Raw genomic sequence first — 19833 nt, 5'->3', positions numbered from 1 at the left:
AGGACCATCCAGACTGTTATCAGCGCAAAGTTCAAAAGCCAGCATCTGTGATGGTATGGGGGTGTGTTAGTGCCCATGGCATGGGTAACTTGCACATCTGTGAAGGCACCAATAATGCTGAAAGGTACATACAGGTTTTTGAGCAACATATGCTGCCATCCAAGCGATGTCTTTTTCAGAGACGTCCCTGCTTATTTCAGCAAGACAATGCCAAGCCATATTCTGCACGTGTTACAACAGCATGGCTTCGTAGTAAAAGAGTGCAGGTACTAGAGTGGCCTGCCTGCAGTCCAGACCTGTCTCCCATTGAAAATGTGTGGCGCATTATGAAGCTCAAAATACGACAATGGAGACCCTTGACTGTTGAGCAACTGAAGTCGTACATCAAGCAAGAATGGGAAAGAATTCCACCTACAAAGCTTCAACAATTGGTGTCCTCAGTTCCCAAATGCTTATTGAGTGTTGTTAAAAGGAAAGGTGATGTAACACAGTGGTAAACGTGCCCCTGGCCCAGCTTTTTTGGAACGTGTTGCAGCCATCAAATTCAAAATGAGTGAATATTTGCAAAAAAAACAAAGTTTATCAGTTTGAACATTAAATGTCTTGTCTTTGTATTGTATTCAATTGAATGTAGGTCGAAAAGGATTTGCAAATCATTGTATTCTGTTTTTATTTACATATTACACAACGCCCCAACTTCATTGGAATTGGGGTTTGTACTGTAACACATTTGTTAGAAACAAATTGACTACACAGTTTGGAATTTTAGTGAGTCATGCAGGCCAGGTGAATCGGCCATGCTAAATTTTCCCGAAGTGTGAGTGTGAGTGTGTGTGTGTGTGGGGGGGGGGCTGTGATGGCCTGGCAGCCCGTCCAGGATGTCTCCCCGCCTGCCGCCCAATGACTGCTGGGATAGGCTCCAGGATCCCTGCGACTGAGAGCAGGATAAGGGGTTTGGATAATGGATGGATGTTAGCCATAACCGTGTCTTAACCTACTCTTCGCTGTGTTGTGTTTGAAGTATAACTTTGGACTGGACAGCTATGTAGCCTAACTGCTGTTTCAGAGTAGGAGGGCTGATCTAGGATCAGTTGTGCTTCATATGTCATAATGAATAAGATTAGGATATTGACGGGGTAATCATCATCGAAGGAGAGCCTTAGCGGTACTAAGCTTGGCTTCCTCCCTTTGCTGTAAGGTCTGCCTTTCTAGGATTAAATACATGGTGGCACAGGAAGAGGTGTTTTTGGTCATTTTCCCATGTTCTGTCTGCTACTGCACATGCGTCGGTGTTGTGTTTCACTGCCTGAAGCTCTGTCATAAATTTACATTTTTGTCTAGTTTTTAGCCACAATTTTATGCTACTTCTGACTTTTAACAACTTTTAATTGGTTTATGGTTTGCTTGTACTATTTTCTGGATTTCATACGATCATCGATTGTTGCACGGAATTGATCACACTGGACTCTGCGACTCCGTAGTGCTTGCGCTGTATGTGGTGAGAGCTGTATGAACTCATCACTGCCGTCTCCATAATTGGTGGTTTTATTTCTATTTATTTATACTTCCTCACTGAGCTTTTGCCTGATTTTGGAAATATAGCCGTGTTCCCATTTTCCCATTACTGATCAGACCGGGCGGGCTGTTGCTCTCAACACACTTTTTATGCCAGTTCAAACTGGGCTGCACCCAACAATGGCAACGCTAGAGACGTATTTTCTCTCCCCATAACATTTCTCAACCCAGCGTAAAGGATTCTGAGCTGTCCAGTCTGAGATCCAAGCTCCACTCCATCGAGAGCCTGTTGGATGATGTCCTCCAGCGGCAGTCTCTGCTCCAATCCCGGGTGGGTCTGCTGTAGCCGGATGCTCCCTGCAGCTCTGACAGCCTGGCTGAAGGCTCCACTCCCGGACTGTCCACTGATCAACCCGACTCCTGGACATTCATTGCGAGGAAGGGGAGAAGGATTTCCCTTCCTCTGTTCTCTCCAGACGTGGATGAAGACTTTCTCCCGCTCTCGATTGTCTTTGTTCCACTTGATCAGCTAACAGAGCTAACAGCTACTCATACACAGTCGGCTCCGGAGCTGCCTGCCCTAGTCCACTCCAACAAGAGGAGGAACCGTCGAAACTCCCCAAAAACCCTGGCTTCTCATGGGAAACACCGCAGATGTCTCTTCTCTTACTGTCTCTAATCGCAAGTGCCCTCCGGCTGGCCCTCGGCCTTCGACCCACTCGCTCAACGGAGCACTGGACGCAGCTGTGGCCAGGGGTGATGTCATCTGCAGCGGCGTCTTGCCAAGTGGAACTGTTTCAATTAGCTCTGCTGTGTCTGACGCTGCTCCAACTAATATGACTGACGACATTCAACTGTGTCTTTCCCCCAAGCTTTCTGTCTACAGTGGGGGTTATAAGGAAAGATTATCTGTAATCCTTATTATTGGTGACTCCATCATAAGATCTGTTGGAACTCCCAGGCGCTACCACCTACTGTCTCTCTAGTGGCAAAGTTGCAGACATAATTGGACTGTTTGCAGTGCTCACAGACCTCCACCCTTCAGCTCATATTCTTAATTATCCATGTGGGCATGAATGACATTATGAATAAACAATCAAACTCTGCAAACTATTAGAGGTTCTTGCAACCACAATCCAGAACCTGGGCAAAATCTGCATTTTTTTCTGATCCCATTCCCTCCCATTCAAAAACCCCTGAGTATTTTAGCCATCTCTACAGTCTGCATGAATGGCTGAAAACCTGCATTGCAACTGGGCATAGTTTTATTAGCAACTTTGACTGTTTCTGGACCACGCATGACCTCTAAAAATCGGTTGGCCTGCACCCAAACACAAAGGGCATTAAACAGCTTGCTCAGAACCTCATTCAGCATATTGCTTTTAATTCCAATTGATACCTACCCCAGCACCACCCTGTACCAGTGGCCTCACCCACCCATTCTGATTAGCATCTTTCCTTGGGTCCTGCTGCGCACTCCTCCATCAACAATATTCCTATTCCCATTAGGGTTAACTTAAACCGTACCACTATCGACCCAAAGGTACTACTAAATCTACAATAAGAGCCAATTTGGTTTCCATTCCATCTACTCCGACAACAAAATCAGGTATATGTCTTCTACTCAACAGCAAGTACGCCTTTTGACTGCATGTTGAAACTATGGCTGCTGTTTTGTTTGCTGAACGTGAGATCCCTTGCTAACAAGTCATTTTTATGCCAAGATTTTATCACGATCAATCATGTTGATTTTTTTATTTATTACTGAGTTGTGGTTAAGCCCTGGATACTCTATCCTTCTAACTGTTGTAATCAACCAAGGCTGTGCGGCTGTGGAGGTGGGGTAGCTGTCATTTTTAATAATAATTACAAATGCTCCCCTGTCTCTCTTAATACCTTCTTTCAAATGTCTGAGTTTTTTTTTAAATGGCCACCATCTGATACTCTGTATTTTAATCTATAGACCACCTAAGATTATCACTAGTTTTATTCAAGAATTTTCTGAACTTCTTTCCTTTATTATGGGCAAATACGACAGAGTTCTTATCCTTGGTGATTTTAATATACATGTTTGCTAACCTTCCACGTCTTGTTTTATCACTGATTTTATTAACCTCTTTGAGTCTTTTAATCTTGAACAATCTGTTAAGGAGCTAACTCATAATAAGGGGCATACTCTTGATCTGGTGTTGTCTTATAATGTTTCTCTTAATAATATTGAACTGCTAGATTTTAATATCTCTGATCACAAATCTGATTTTTCACACCCTGCTCCCGCTCCCTGCTCACAAGCCATCCACCTGTATCTGCTCTTGGTCTTTTAATTCCAAGTCAGCTTGTAGTTTTAGAAAAAAAGTTTTTATCGGTTCCGGCTAGTAATACCGTTAACCAGAAGGATCTCTCTGTAAATGATTTATTGGATCATCTTCTTCTTCTTTCGACTTGTTCCCTGTTTCTCAGGGGTTGCCACAACAGATTTTTGCCCTCCATAGTTTTCTGACTGGCACATCCTTCTCCCGCTGTCCAAACCTCCTCATGTCTCTTCTATCTGGTCTCTCCATCTTTTCCTTGATCTTCCTCTTTTTCTTTTACCAGGTATTTCCAGGTCCAATACCTTCTTTCCTGTAGAGTCTATGCCTCCTCTCTGTACATATCCAAACCTTCTCAATCTTGTCTCTCTCAACTTCTCATCCATTCCTCTGATCTTGAACGTCGCTCTCACGTCTTCATTTCTCTTCCGGTCTATTCTAGTCCCTCCCAAGGACCAACGCAGCATGTTCATCTCTGCTACCTGTAATGTAGATTCTAGCCTCTCTGTTGTTGTCACTGTTTCCATACCATAGAGCATGGCAGGCCTAACCATTGATTTGTATACTTTGCCCTTTACCCTCAACAGTATTCTTTTGTCACAAAGTACTCCAGCTACCTTTCTTCATAAATTCCACCCAGATTGTGTCCTTTTCTTAACTTCCTTATTACCACCGCCTTCTGTCTGTATTGTCAATCCTAAGTACTTGAATTCGTTAATTTCTGAGACATCTCCTCCTAAGGTCAACCCTGGACTTTCTACTTGCTTATTTATACACAGGTACTCAGTCTTTGTTTTGCTGATCTTTAGTCTTCTAATCTCTAGCGCTTCTCCCCAATCTTCAAGATCTCTCTCCAACCTTTCCTTGTCCTCGTTTGCTAGCATGACATCATCAGCAAACATCATACTCTATGGTGGCTTTCTTAAGATGTTCTGTCCATCAGTATCACAAACAGGAAAGGGCTCAACGCCGATACTTGATGCAGCCCTACCTTTACCTCAAACTTGATTGTTGTTCCCACTGCACATTGAACTATTGTCTTACAGTCCCTGTACATGTCCTGAATTATGCTGATGTAATTTTCTGCCACTGCCTTCGCTCTCAGGCAATACCACAACTCTTTTCTTGTTACTTTTATCATATGTCTTCTCCAAATCAATAAATACACAGTGCAGTTCTTTGTGTCCTTCAATGTATTTTTCAGCTAAGGTCGGGAATACAAATATCACATCTGTGGTACTTCTTCCAGGCATGACTCCAAATTGTTCTTTTGCTATAGTCACTTCCTTCCCAAATCTCACTTCAGTCACTCTCTCCCATAACTTCATTGTATGTCCCATCAATTTTATTCTTCTGTAGTTGTTGCAACTTTGAGCAGCACCTTTTTTCTTGTATATTGGTACCACTATGCTCTTTCTCCATTCATCTGGCATTTTCCCAGTCTGTATTATGTTGTTGAAGAGTCTAGTCAGGAAATCTATACCAGTATCACCTAAGTATTTCCAGACTTCTGCTGTTATATTGTCCGTTCCCACAGTTTTTCCATTTTTCATTTGTTACAATGCTTTTATCACCTCATCCCTTGTAATGTCTCCTACATCCTCTTCATTCCTTGATGGTTCATCTGTCATCCTTTCTCTTGTTATTCTCTTCATTCATTTGGTGACTGAAATAATCCCTCCATCTTTGTAAAATATCATCTTTTGACAGTACTCTTCCATCTGCTTCCTTGGTCAGTTTTATTAAAATTAAATGATTTATTGGATAAATTTAATAATACCTGTCGGACAATCCTTGATGGCATTGCCCCCATCAAAGTTAAACCTGTCAAACATAACACCCTCCCCTGGCTTAATGACCATACAAGGGCTTTAAAGAGGCAGAGCAGGGAAGCTGAGAGAAAATGAAAGGAAGCCAAACTGAAGGCATCTCTTGACAGACTGAAAAATTCAGTGGTTAGCCCCCCCCAGCCAACCTTTGGATGCATCCACTGAAAAATGCGAGCAGTTTCTCCACCACTTTATTAAGAAAATAGATGACATTAGGTTCCACATTACCCCACTTGCATTGAACCCTCCACCAGTCTGACTTGCTTTAAGCAAATTATTTCTCTATTAGACTTGAAAGAGCTAATCTCCTACCTGAACTCGTCCACCTGTCAACTGGACACTATCCCCACTAGATTTTTGTAAGAGGTATTTCACACTGTTGGCCCACAAATTATCTCCATCATCAACTGTTCACTGTCTACCAGTTTGTTCCCATCCAGTTTTTAACACGTAATGGTCTGGCCTCTCCTGAAGAAGCCACTCTCGACCCTCAAGCAATTTCAAACCAATTTCAAATCTAACTTTTTTATCTAAAATCTTAAAAAAGTCTGGTGATCTTAAATTATCACACACATGAATAGTTGTAGTATTTTAGAGCAATTTCAGTCAGGATTCCATACCCACCGCAGCACAGAAATAGCTCATTAAAGTTACCAACGACTTATTGCTCGCCGCTGATTCTGGTGCTTGCTCAATTTTAATTCTGCTTGTCCTGAGTTCTGCTTTTGATACGATCGACCATGATATCCTTTTAAATCGCCTGGAAAACTATGTTGGCATTAAGAATACTGCTCTGGCTGGTTCTGATCCTATCTATCTGACAGATCTTTCTCTTTTACAGTGGGAGAGTTCTCTTCATCCCCAGCCCCCCTCGCATGTGGTGTCCTGCAGGGCTCAATTCTTCTTCCATTATTATTTTCCATTTACTTGCTCTCCCTGGGTCAGGTCATCCGTCATCATAGTATTAATTTTCACTGTTCTGCAGCTGACACCCAGCTTTATGTCCCGCTTACTGGTAATGACACACATGAACTTTCTCGTGTTATGGCTTGTCGCTCCGATATTAAGTGCTGGATGTCATAAAACGTACTCCGGCTCAATGAGTCCAAATCCGAGGTCCTTTTATTCAGCCCCCCTCACCTAATTGGCGAGCTGGAAAAGAGTCTAGGGAAGCTGTCCTCCAATGTCATGCACTCTGCCCGCAATTTGAGTGTCTTTTTTGACTTCAAGCTCTGTTTTCACTAGGGTTGTACAGTCTTGCTTTCTCCAAGTTAGGAATATTGCAAAAGTTAAAGATTTTCTATCTCAAACGGACCTTGAAAAAGTCATCGATGCCTTCATCTCATCATGTCTGGATTATTTTAACTCCCTGTATTCAGGGCTCAGTCAAAAGTCCATCTCCCGGCTCCAGCTTGTCCAAAACTCAGCTGCCACGCTGTTAACAAATTCCAAGAGACATAAACACATCACTCCCATTCTTGCAATGCTTCACTGGCTACCTGTTAGGTATAGGATTGATTTTAAACTTTTACTAACTTTTAAAGCCCTACATTGCCTCACTCCTACATATATCACTGATTTACTCACACCCCATGGGCCTGGTCGCTGCCTGCACTCCTCAGGCAGGTTCTTTTAAACTGTTCCGTCAGCCAGCCTCGCTACTAAAGGTGACTGGGCATTTTCTGTAAGAGCCCCACAGCTCTGGAACTCCCTACCTGAGGAAATTAGGCTAGCAAACTCACTGCCTTCTTTTAATCACTCCTTAAGAAAACTTACTTTTACAGGAAGACCTTTTATAGTAAATCCATTGTTGCCCAATTTTTATTTATTTATTTATATTATTTATATCTTATACTTTGATAATTTTGCATTTCTAATTCCTTATGTTTTTATACTTTTTTTCATCCCCTTATTTTAATTGTTTTCATCATAATCCTTGTTTTATCGGCTCTAATTCTCCTCATTTTAATTATGTTCTTGGGGGCATCCGGGTAGCGTAGCGGTCTATTCCGTTGCCTACCAACACAGGGATCCTGGTTCAAATCCCCGCGTTACCTCCGGCTCAGTCGGGTGTCCCTACAGACGCAATCGGCCGTGTCTGCGGGTGGGAAGCCGGATGTGGTATGTGTCCTGGTCGCTGCACTAGCGCCTCCTCTGGTCGGTCGGGGCGCCTGTTCGGGGGGAGGGGAACTGGGGGGAATAGCATGATCCTCACTGTCAGGTGAAAAGACGCAGCTGACGACTCCACATGTATCAGAAGAGGCATGTGGTAGTCTGCAGCCCACCCCGGATTGGCAGAGGGGGTGGAGCAGCGACTGGGACAGCTCGGAAACGTGGGATAATTGGCTGATACAATTGGGGAGAAAAGGGGGGGGGGGGTTATGCTGTTGTGACTTTATCCTGATCATGCGCCCAGAAGCGTGAGGGAGCTGGTATGGTGTGCTGAAGCACGGGGGCGCACTTCCCGAAGGAGGGAGGTGTGTGTGTGTGTAGGGGGGGTAGTATAACGATCACGGTTGAATAGACTCTCTAGCCCTTGGCTAATGGGTCGAACTCTTTAAGTCGACTGGTTAACGTTGTCGCCCGTGGTGCGGGAGATGCGGGTTTACGTCCTGGTTGTGCCGGTTCCCGGCTGCCCCCTTATTTCGCTACAGTATCTTCTGACCAAAATCCCAAGTATTTCCAAATGGGACTTTTTTGATTTTTCAGAGTGAAAATTACTCTTTCTGCAGCTGAGTTGGATTGTGAATTCTCTGCCACCTTACCTCACGGTTGTTGTTGAATTATTCGCTCGTTTCAGCTTGACATAGTAAATTTCATTTTCAACCAATGAAAGTGATGTTCTGTGACTCCTGTCCGTCATGCAGCGTATTCAGTGCAGTGGCCAAGGCTCTCGTGAAAATTTGCAAGGCAGACAGCCGCGGTAGTGCTGTTTTTTTCCCCCACAAACGAATATTAATTGTCACACTCGAATGTCTGGGGTTTTTTTTGTTTTTTTTTAATACAGTTCGGCTATATGTTCGAATTTAGAATATTAATTGACAGCCCTAATTGCAAACATCCCCCAAATCCTCTGTGAATAGTATACATGGCCATTGAAACTCCTCTAGTTAATGGTTACGCCTATTTGCATATGTAACTGATCGTTGGTTTCGGTCGTTATTCAACTGTATTGTTTATAAGGAGTGGGGATACCTGCAGTCAGTTTAGACTGAAGAGGTCATTTAGTAGATGAGTGATGAAACGTTTCTGTAAATAAACGCTGTGTCCAGATGAACTGATTTAACTTTCTTTGATTTTCTTACCTGGATTATTTAGCATGCATAAAGACATACAGTGCATCCGGAAAGTATTCACACCCCTTCACTTTCCCCACATTTTGTTATGTTACAGCCTTATTCCAAAATGGATTACATTCCTTTTTTTTCCTCATCAATCTACACACAATACCCCATAATGACAAAGTGAAAAAGGTTTTGTAGAATTTTTTGCAAATTTATTAAAAATAAAAAACTGAAATATTGCACATACATAAGTATTCACACCCTTTGCTATGACACTCAAAATTGAGCTCAGGTTCATCCTGTTTCCACTGATCATCCTTGAGAGGTTTCTATATCTTGATTGGAGTCCACCTGTAGTAAATTTAGTTGATCGGACATGATTTGGAAAGGCACACACCAGTCTATATAAGGTCCCACTGTTGACGGTGCATGTCAGAGCAGAAACCAAGCCATGAAGTCAAAGGAATTGTCTGTGGACCTCCGAGACAGGATTGTATCGAGGCACAGATCTGGGGAAGGGTTCAAAAAAAATTCTATAGCTTTGAAGGTCCCGAAGAGCACAGTGGTCTCCATCATTCGTAAATGGAAGAAGTTTGGATCCACCAGGACTCTTCCTAGAGCTGGCCACCCAGCCAAACTGAGCAATTGGGGGAGAAGGGCCTTGGTCAGGGAGGTGACCAAGAACCCAATGGTCACTCTGACAGCTCCAGTATTCCTCTGTGGAGATGGGAGAACCTTCCAGAAGGACACCCATCTCTGCAGCACTCCACCAATCAGGCCTTTATGGTAGAGTGGCCAGATGGAAGCCTCTGCTCAGTAAAAGGCCCACTTGGAGTTTGCCAGAAAGCACCTAAAGGACTCTCAGACCATGAGAAACAAGATTCTCTGGTCTGATGAAACCAAGATTGAACTCTGGCCTGAATGCCAAACGTCACATCTGGAGGAAACCAGGCACCTCTCATCACCTTGCTAATACCATCCCTACAGTGAAGCATGGTGGTGGCAGCATCATGCTGTGGGGATGTTTTTCAGCGGCAGGAACTGGGAGACTAGTCAGGATCGAGGGAAAGATGAATGGAGCAAAGTACAGAGAGATCCTTGATGTAAACCTGCTCCAGAGTGCTCAGGAGCTCAGACTTGGGCGAAGGTTTACCTTTCAACACGACAACGTCCCTAAGGACACAGCCAAGACAACGAAGGAGTGGCTTCGGGACAAGTCTGTGAATGTCCTTGAGTGGCCCAGCCAGAGCCCAGACTTGAACCCCATTGAACATCTCTGGAAAGACCTGAAAATAGCTGTGCAGCGACGCTCCCCATCTAACCTTACAGAGCTCGAGAGGATCTGCATAGAAGAATGGGAGAAATACCCCAAATATAGGTGTGCCGAGCTTGTAGTTTCATACCCAAGAATACTTGAGGCTGTAATCGCTGCCAAGGGTGCCTCAACTAAGTACTGAGTAAAGGGTGTGAACACTTACGTACATGCAATATTTCAGTTTTTTATTTTTAATAAATTTGCAAAAATTTCTACAAAACCTTTTTCACTTTGTCATTATGGTGTATTGTATGTAGATTGATGAGAAAAAAAATGAATTTAATCCATTTTGGAATAAGGCCGTAAAAAATGTGGGGAAAGTAAAGGGGTGTGAATACTTTCCGGATGCACTGTATAACAATTAACGCCCATATAATTACTGAACAAACCTCTTTATTCTGCTTTAATTTTACTCTATAATTACCAAATATTTCTCGGTAATTCTACTGCTACAACTTGTCATTATATTGATTTTACTGATTTTACTTTACTGTTATTTCTTAGCGATTTCTTCACATTACTACATAATTTCTTGGCAATTTCTTCACATTCTCTCACCTTGCCTCGCCTAACCTCTAACCTCTCGAAAGGTCATTGGGGCACATCTGCTAGGCTGATATGTTTTCAGTACGATGTGCAGTACTGCCAAGGTAGTCGGAATGTTGTGGCAGGCTGCCTCTCACGTGTTTCCCTGATCAACTCCAGCATGGCTGTGGATTCTGAGCAAGACTTATTCACAGAGATAGCTGAGGTCTCTCCCATCCTGGCCGCACTCCCACTTGCGGTTTCAAAGCTGAATGTGAGGACTGTCCTGAACTTACTCAACTGTGGCAGGTCATTCGTTCAGGCTGCCCTAAGATGAAATAGTCTCTTCCAAGCGATGTACAGCTGTATTTCTTAGTGCGACATGAACTTTCTGTTGAGTCGCCACTGATCTTCCGTGGAACACGCCTGGTGGTTCCCAAGTCCCTTCAAGAGAGGATAGTACATCTGGCACATGAAGGACATCAGGGCATAGTTCGCACAAAACAACACCTCAGAGAGCTTTACTGGTGGCCACACATGGATGGCTTAGTCCACACAGTTCTGTCATCATGCACTATCTGTCAATCATCTGACAAAACAGACAAAACTTCTGTCCCATTGCAGCCTGTTGAGTTTCCAGGGGGCCCTTTTCAGCATGTGGCTGTTGACATTGTCGGTCCGTTTGAACATGGGACCTATGACTGCAGATTTGCCATCATCCTCATTGACTATTTCGGCAAATGGCCAGAAGTAGCCTTTAATTCAGCCGCAACTACAGCCACAGCAATGACGTTCCTGGCTTCCATGTTTGCACGTGAAGGAAACTCCTGGGCCATTACAACAGATAATGGGCCACAGTTCACTTCTTCTGCCTTCACTGATTTCCTGAGCGAAAGGGGCATCAAGCACATCAGAACGAGTATCTACCACCCTCAAGCTAATGGATGTGTTGAACGGTTTAACAAGAGTGCTGAAAGACTGTATTCAAGCAGCACAAACAGCTCAACAACATGGAAGCCTACAGTCACTGAGATGCTTCATAACTACCACACCACAGCTCATGCAATGACCGATGAATCCCTGTTTCAGCTCCTGAGGGGAAGACCAATGCAGACAAAGCTAAATGTCCTACCACCTCCCAAGGATGGAGGGAAATACAATCAAGTCAGGGCCAGAGTTGTCCTACAGCAGGCCAAGAGTAAACACTACATGGATGCCAAGAGAGGTGCGAAACCTCCCAAGGTCACAGTTGGTAATAAAGTTTGGGTACGCAAGCCTTTCCACGTGGGAAAGGGAGAAAGACAGTACACTGACCCCTTGTCTGTGCAGTAACAGACTGGGCAGAGCACCTTTATCCTGAGGGATGGGAAAAGGTGGAACGCCTTTCTCTGCCTAGAGAAAACATCAGCCCAGCAGACTGCCACAAGACAAACTGCTTATCATAGAGAGAGACAACTACCAGCTTGGACAAAAGACTATGTGATGACATAGGTCTAAGCCTAAAACAAGGAGACATGTAAAGGGTGTAGGCGGATCGCTGCCCTATGAAAAAAATGTGAAAGTGTAATGTGGAAAATGTGAAACTAAAGGGAAAAGAAATGGAGTACAATACAATTGTGAACTGAGTTAAGGTGGCAGTAATGTGAATTTTAGTTACTACGTTAGAGTGTTTTGAGCAATTAATGGTCAGTACATTATAGGGTTACCCCATGTAATTCACATTGCTAAGCTGCTCCCTAGTAAGAATACGTAACCCTGTTCTGTCCGCTCTGTTTCTGCCAGGTAGTCTGCAGCATGCTCAGGACAAGAACTCCATCTGTCCCTCTTTAGAAGACTTTTCCTTCATAAGCTGGAACCCTGACCAGGTCAAAGCAACTGCACAACCAAAGAAAACTGGCCACTACATCCAAACTTAATCACCTCTTTAACTAGCTCTAAACTGGTGTGGTATGGTGATGGTGACTAAGTGTGTCTTCTCCCACAGACCACAAACCAGCTGCTTGAGAAGATGAAGCTAGGTGAACATGTGTTTGATGTGAATGCCGAGCCGGAACCAGAGCTAAATGAGGACGACTGCCAGGACTTTGATGCCGACTACGAGGAGGGTGAATGTGGAGAGGAACCCAAGGACTGTATTGAGGCCTGTGAGGCCTCAATGGCCCATAAAAGCCGGTGAGAAAACAAGGGTCTTTGTAATAGGGAGCTGGGGACAGCTGATGATGTATGTCTGTCTGCCGAGAGGGTGGAGGTAGCACAGTATTTACAGTGTATCCGGAAAGTATTCACACCCCTTCACTTTCCCCACATTTTGTTATGTTACAGCCTTATTCCACAATGGATTAAATTCCTTTTTTTTCTCTCATCAATCTACACACAATACCCCATAATGACAAAGTGAAAAAGGTTTTGTAGAAATTTTTGCAAATTTATTAAAAATAAAAAACTGAAATATTGCATATACATAAGTATTCACACCCTTTGCTATGACACTCAAAATTGAGCTCAGGTTCATCCTGTTTCCACTGATCATCCTTGAGATGTTTCTACATCTTGATTGGAGTCCACCTGTAGTAAATTCAATTGATTGGACATGATTTGGAAAGGCACACACCAGTCTATATAAGGTTCCACTGTTGACGGTGCATGTCAGCAGAAACCAATCCATGAAGTCAAAGGAATTGTCTGTGGACCTCCGAGACAGGATTGTATCGAGGCACAGATCTGGGGAAGGGTAAAAAAAATTCTATAGCTTTGAAGGTCCCGAAGAGCACAGTGGTCTCCATCTTTCGTAAATGGAAGAAGTTTGGATCCACCAGGACTCTTCCTAGAGCTGGCCACCCAGCCAAACTGAGCAATCGGGGGAGAAGGGCCTTGGTCAGGGAGGTGACCAAGGACCCGATGGTCACTCTGACAGAGCTCCAGCATTCTTTTGTGGAGATGGGAGAACCTTCCAGAAGGATAACCATCTCTGCAGCACTCCACCAATCAGGCCTTTATGGTAGTGGCCAGACGGAAGCCTCTGCTCAGTAAAAGGCACATGACAGCCCGCTTGGAGTTTGCCAGAAAGCACCTAAAGGACTCTCAGACCATGAGAAACAAGATTCTCTGGTCTGATGAAACCAAGATTGAACTCTTTGGCCTGAATGCCAAATGTCACGTCTGGAGGAAACCAGGCACCTCTCATCACCTTGCTAATACCATCCCTACAGTGAAGCATGGTGGTGGCAGCATCATGCTGTGGGGATGTTCTTCAGCGGCAGGAACTGGGAGAGTAGTCAGGATCGAGAGAAAGATGAATGGAGCAAAGTACAGAGAGATCCTTGATGAAAACCTGCTCCAGAGCGCTCAGGACCTCAGACCGGGGCGAAGGTTTACCTTTCAACACGACAACGACCCTAAGCACACAGCCAAGACAACGAAGGAGTGGCTTCGGGACAAGTCTGTGAATGTCCTTGAGTGGCCCAGCCAGAGCCCAGACTTGAACCCCATTGAACATCTCTGGAAAGACTTGAAAATAGCTGTGCAGCGACGCTGCCCATCTGACCTTACAGAGCTCGAGAGGATCTGCAGAGAAGAATGGGAGAAATACCCCAAATATAGGTGTGCCGAGCTTGTAGCTTCATACCCAAGAAGACTTGAGGCTGTAATCGCTGCCAAGGGTGCCTCAACTAAGAACTGAGTAAAGGGTGTGAATACTTATGTACATGCAATTTTTCAGTTTTTTATTTTTAATAAATTTGCAAAAATTTCTACAAAACCTTTTTCGCTTTGTCATTATGGGGTATTGTATTTAGATTGATGAGGAAAAAAATGAATTTAATCCATTTTGGAATAAGGCTGTAACATAACAAAATGTGGGGAAAGTGAAGGGGTGTGAATACCTTCCGGATGCACTGTACATGAACAGACTTGTGATAGGGTGGTGACCAAGGTCTTTTCTCAAAGACTACTGATTGGTTACTCATCAACCAACAACAGATGACTGGCTATACTTGGCAGAAACAGAAGTTGGATGGTTAGAATGCAGGAAATTAAACCAAGAAACCTGAAATGGGTGTGAAACAGCGTTGCTACTTTCCATTTCACTGCACTGTTTTGTAATGCTGATGTTATAAAAGTTGTTGCAAATCAACACTAGTTTAGCTCCATGCTAGGATAAAAGACTGGAACCACTTGGTTCAGTATGAAAAGAGTCTTGTACTACTGATAGTCAATTTACTTTGTTTAATTTGAAATACATTAGTTACTGTGTCAGAGGAAAATTAATTGGATATCCCACCGTCAACCAAAGAGCTGGCAATTAATTCCTTGAAATATGCTGAATGGGCCAAAAGACAAAATATTGTTTCTAATAAGGAAATTCATGTTTTCTCTATGTGTTTATGTGAATGGTGTCTTGTGGTTTGATGTGGTGGTGTCATTGCTGTTCAGGGATGTGATTCCCATTGGGGAGGCCGACATTGCCACCATGTGTCTGCAGCTGTCCTCACAGCCCAGGGAGTACTCCTACTTCAGCCCCAGGACAATGGCTACGTGGGCCGGGCCCGGCTACTGGCAGTTCAAACCAAAGCACAAGCGTGAGTGACATTGATGCTCTAAAATGATGGCTGTGTAAATTCATCGGCATATTCTGATCGCTATTTAGCAATCTACAGTGTATATTACTGCAACTTAATAAAAGCAGTGGTGCTAACTTCTCTGTTATGTCTGCCTGCCTTTCGCTCCTTTTGTCTTTCATTGTTCCTTTATATCCATCTATCTATCAATGTCTTCTCCCTCCAAGTGGACCACATGCCTGACAAGGAGACACGTAAAAGGAAGCCGAAGAAGACTTTTGAAATAGACTTCAGTGATGATGTCAACTTTGACACTTACTTCCGTACCACAAGAGTAAGACCTCGCCTTTTCCTTGTGTTGGTGCTTGCATTCCAAACCACCATGTATCTGTTTAGTAGTTGGAGGGAAAAATTATCTGGTTTCTCTTGCTCCATTTTTTTTTTCAAATAAGTGTGGTAAAATACCAAATAAGCAAAGGGCCTAATATTACTGATAACATCAATAACATCAGAGTGGTGGATTTTTTTTTTATGCTAGTCATTTAATCCCGAAATGTTCCCCATATCCCGCATGGTTATATCATTCTGGAATCAAACTTATTTCTATGCAATACTGTTTCAAGATGATTTATTTTCTGTTGTACAGTCTAATAAGCTCTTTCAAAGGACTTTAACACCTTTCTTGGCTATCAGTGGACCCAAAAAAACAGTCTGTCTCAACATGCTTTATCCAATAAAATGCACAAAGCATTCAGGCTTTCAGATGGTATGCCCCTCGTCATTGTCATGGCAACAAAACATAATTCACTTTGTGAATGTTTTTTTATGCAGCTACTTCATATCACAGTCGGCAGCAAAATCCTTTCATGCGCCAGTGTTTAATAGACAATTTTTCATGCTTTTAGTCTGGAAAATTACACAAATCTAAGAGGTCTGTTTAAGACACAGAGAGGCTTTGGTGCTAAGTTTTGATATACATTTAATATGTTATAGAAAGTTCACCATCATTGCAGAAATGTTGATACTTCTGTAGAGTTTTCTGCAGCTATAGAGCAATATGGCCCAGGTTGCCATCATATTCTCATAGGCCACGATCAACATGAGCGCAGACACAATTTTTCAAAACGGATCAAGAACTGATGGAATTAGGAAATGGAATGAGTACCAGCCGTAAAGAGTCAGTCTGACTGAAGTTATTGAATATACATGTTCCTAGTGTTTGTGTTTTTCCTCTTTAGGCTGCCACCACTAATGCCAAGTCTGGCCTCAGCACCAGCAACAAGAAGACCATTCTACCTACCAACTTCCAATTCCCTCCCGAGACCCTCTCTCAGCTCACCCTCAAACCCTGCAGCACGGTGAGGATTTTGTGTCAGCAGATACAAAGTGCTCATCTGGTCCATTACTGAACTATAGCTCCAAGCAGCAATGAGAGGGCCAAACAGTCCAGCAGAGCAGAGTCGCCATGGCAACTTGATCTGATCATGTTGAAAGCGTGGCTATAAGCACTGATAGCAAAAAGTTGTTGTTGTTTATTGCAGCGCCCTCCAATGACCACACAATGACGCAAAATTTTTTGCACATCCTCAGGAAGGTGTCCCGACTCCATATACCAAGTTTGGTGTCAATACATCACATCGTTGAGATATGCTGTCACATCCTGTTTAGCAGCCAAACAATTATGAAAATCAAAAATCTAGCTGATAACTTTTGTGAGGCTTGGTCTGAAGATCATCTGTGCCAAGTTTGGTGAAGATTGGCCAAACTTTGTGGCCTGTGATAATTTTTTAGAATATGATTAAAAATCTCTATACCAGGGCATCCAGGTGGTGTTGCGGTCTATTCCGTTGCCTACCAACACAGGGATTTCCAGATCGAGTACCCATGTTACCACTGGCTTGTTCAGGCAACCCTACAGACACAATTGGCCATGTCTGCAGGTGGGAAGCTGGATGTGGGTATGTGTCCTGGTTGCTGCACTAGCGCCTCCTCTGGTTGGTCTGGGTGCCTGTTCCGGGGGCAGGGGGAACTGGGGGAAATAACGTGTTCCTCCCACGTGCTACGTCCCCTTGGCGATACTCCTCACTTTCAGGTGAAAAGAAGCGGCTGCTGAATCCACATGTATCGGAGGAGGCATGTGGTAGTCTGCAGCCCTCCCCGGATCGACAGAGGGGGTGGAGCAGCAACCGGGACGGCTCAGAAGAGTGGGATGATTGGCCAAGTACAATTGGAGAGAAAAAGAGGGAAAAAATCCGCACAAAAAACCCCCTCTACATCTGTGTGTGTGTGCGTGCGTGCGTGTGTGTAATATAGCTCAACATATCCAGTGGTGTAGCCTCTTTAATTGGAGGAGCTGTCTAAATTAAGCTTTAAATATTAGTTTAATTTTATTGCAGTGTGTAATTTTATTATTTAAGTATTAATTAATAATGGTAAGTTATACTTGTGTGTTACATTACTCAATACAAAAAGGTATGCTCAAGAATCAAACCCAGGTTGCCCGCGGGAAAGGGCTTAGCCTAAACCCGCCTACAGACTGAGATTTTAGCAATCCTATAAGTTTATCGCAAGCCACACTGCGATATGGATCTAATAATTTGATGTCTCAAGTTTGATGTATGTAGACTGTACGATGATAATGCCTACTGAATCGCACGCAGGCTACGACGCAATTCCATAAAAACGTCATCAGCGTGCGTGCCGCATCAGCGCGCATAATCAATCTACGCCGCTGGTAGAGCAACATGACGCCAAGCGTGAATCGGGTCCTTTCAATAGTCGCCACAGCTCGTTTTGGTGCTCGTTTTATTGAATCCATCGCATTTGGGTCACAGATGCTAAGTCTGTTTGTGTTTAGGGCCCGCAAAGATTCTGCGTCGCGCTGATCAATGCGTCATTTCGTGCTGCATTTCTATTGGTTGGTTAGTAGGCGTAGGTCGTAGCAGCAGTCACATTGCGAGATGTTTATCCTAAATGTCTGACACTGTCAGACTTTTGTCCCAGGTTATCTTCGGTCGCAAGACCTTAATAACGGCCATCTTTGAACCTTTCTCGCAGTGCGACATAGGACCACCGTTTTGGAGCCACGACCAAAGATATCGCCGCGTTCAGTCATCATTCGTCTGAGAAGGCCTGAATTCGCAGTGTTTACCGGCCTTTATGGATTGGGCTATCCGCTATGGCTTCTAGTGTCTGTGACAGGTCATGTTGGAATAATACAAACTAGTCAATGCATTTTCTGTGGTTGCACACCCTCCGAACAAATGCTCTTATCTCAAAAAACCACACAGCTTGGGTTTTTACATCACGTGTGTCACAAGAACTCGGCAAAGATGTTAATGCATGTGTCTGAATAGAGTGAGAATTGAGGACATTATAGCGATTTAAAAATGGTGGCAATTTGGAAGATTTAGTATGGCATTTAGAGTGCACTATATGTGGTCATGTAATGTTAGTCTGTGGGACGCACACCCTCCGAACAAACGCTCATATCTCAAAAATTATAAACTTTAGGTCCGATATTTTTTCTTCTTGATTGACTCGGCAAGTTTCCCTACGTTTCTATGTATCTTTTTGTGTGTGTGTGTGTGTGTGCAAAATTGTGCGAACAGCAGCAAGTTGGAAATCCTTGTTCCAAAAGCACAGATCTGTCCTCCTCCGCACACTAAATTCCCATAGGAAACCTTTTGGGCAAAATTACGGCTCTAAAACAGAAATACCGGGAAAACCGTCTGACAAATCCTTCCATAAAGTAATAGCAACTTGAGTGGGACCTAGCTGCTCGATTTGACAAAAGAATTACTAAGGCAACACATCCGTACTTAATTGGAAAAATGCTTTGTTGCTTATTACAGTGCCCCCATTGGTCAAGTGGCATTTTTTTTTCTTTGCACAATCTCAGGAAGGAGTCAAGTCAAATCAATTTTATTTGTATAGCCCAGTATCACAAATTACAAATTTGCCTCAAGGGGCTTTACAGCAACACAACATCCTGTCTGTAGACCCTCGCATCGGATAAGGAGCAACTCCCTAAAGTCCATATACCAGGTTTGATGTAAATACATCAAACAGATGCTGAGATATAACCTCACTCCCTGTTTGATAGCTTCACGGCCGATTTCAATTGGCTGTAATGTCAGACGGTTTCAAAAATCAAAAGTCCATGTGATAATTTTTGTGAGGCTTGGTCTGAAGATCACTTGTAGCAAACTTGGAGAAAATTGGACAAAATATGTAGCCTGTGAATTTTTTTTTTTAAACTTTTTTATAAAATTCAATATGGTGTAAAATCAAATATGACATACATTGACGTCACGGGGTGCGTTGAACTTTGCTTGATCCAAAGAATCCAACGATTCTTCATTTTCGAAAATCGAGCACACGGTTCAAAAGTTACACGCATAGACGTACCTCCAACCTTGACCCATTGGTGGTGCTAGAGTACATGAGGCGCAGACATTAAACTTGTTGAAAAGAATCATGGGACTGTCCCCAGTAAGT

The 19833-nt window shown here is 43.4% G+C and overlaps 1 protein-coding gene across 1 annotated transcript in view; it reads left to right on the top strand.

Moving 5' to 3' along the window:
• The window catches only part of ncaph (non-SMC condensin I complex, subunit H), a 35835-nt gene that overhangs the window by 7173 nt on the left and 8829 nt on the right, over positions 1-19833 (top strand). Inside the window, exons 5-9 of the mRNA XM_056292760.1 lie at positions 12560-12642; positions 12762-12949; positions 15209-15354; positions 15561-15667; positions 16572-16691. Coding sequence (XP_056148735.1) covers positions 12560-12642; positions 12762-12949; positions 15209-15354; positions 15561-15667; positions 16572-16691 — 644 coding nt within the window. The remainder of the gene's footprint in view (positions 1-12559; positions 12643-12761; positions 12950-15208; positions 15355-15560; positions 15668-16571; positions 16692-19833) is intronic.

The sequence above is a fragment of the Lampris incognitus genome, chromosome 1 (assembly GCF_029633865.1).
Source record: "Lampris incognitus isolate fLamInc1 chromosome 1, fLamInc1.hap2, whole genome shotgun sequence".
Taxonomy (NCBI): domain Eukaryota; kingdom Metazoa; phylum Chordata; class Actinopteri; order Lampriformes; family Lampridae; genus Lampris; species Lampris incognitus.
Note: the sequence above shows the minus strand (reverse complement) of the source record. Positions and strands in the feature narration are given on the sequence as shown.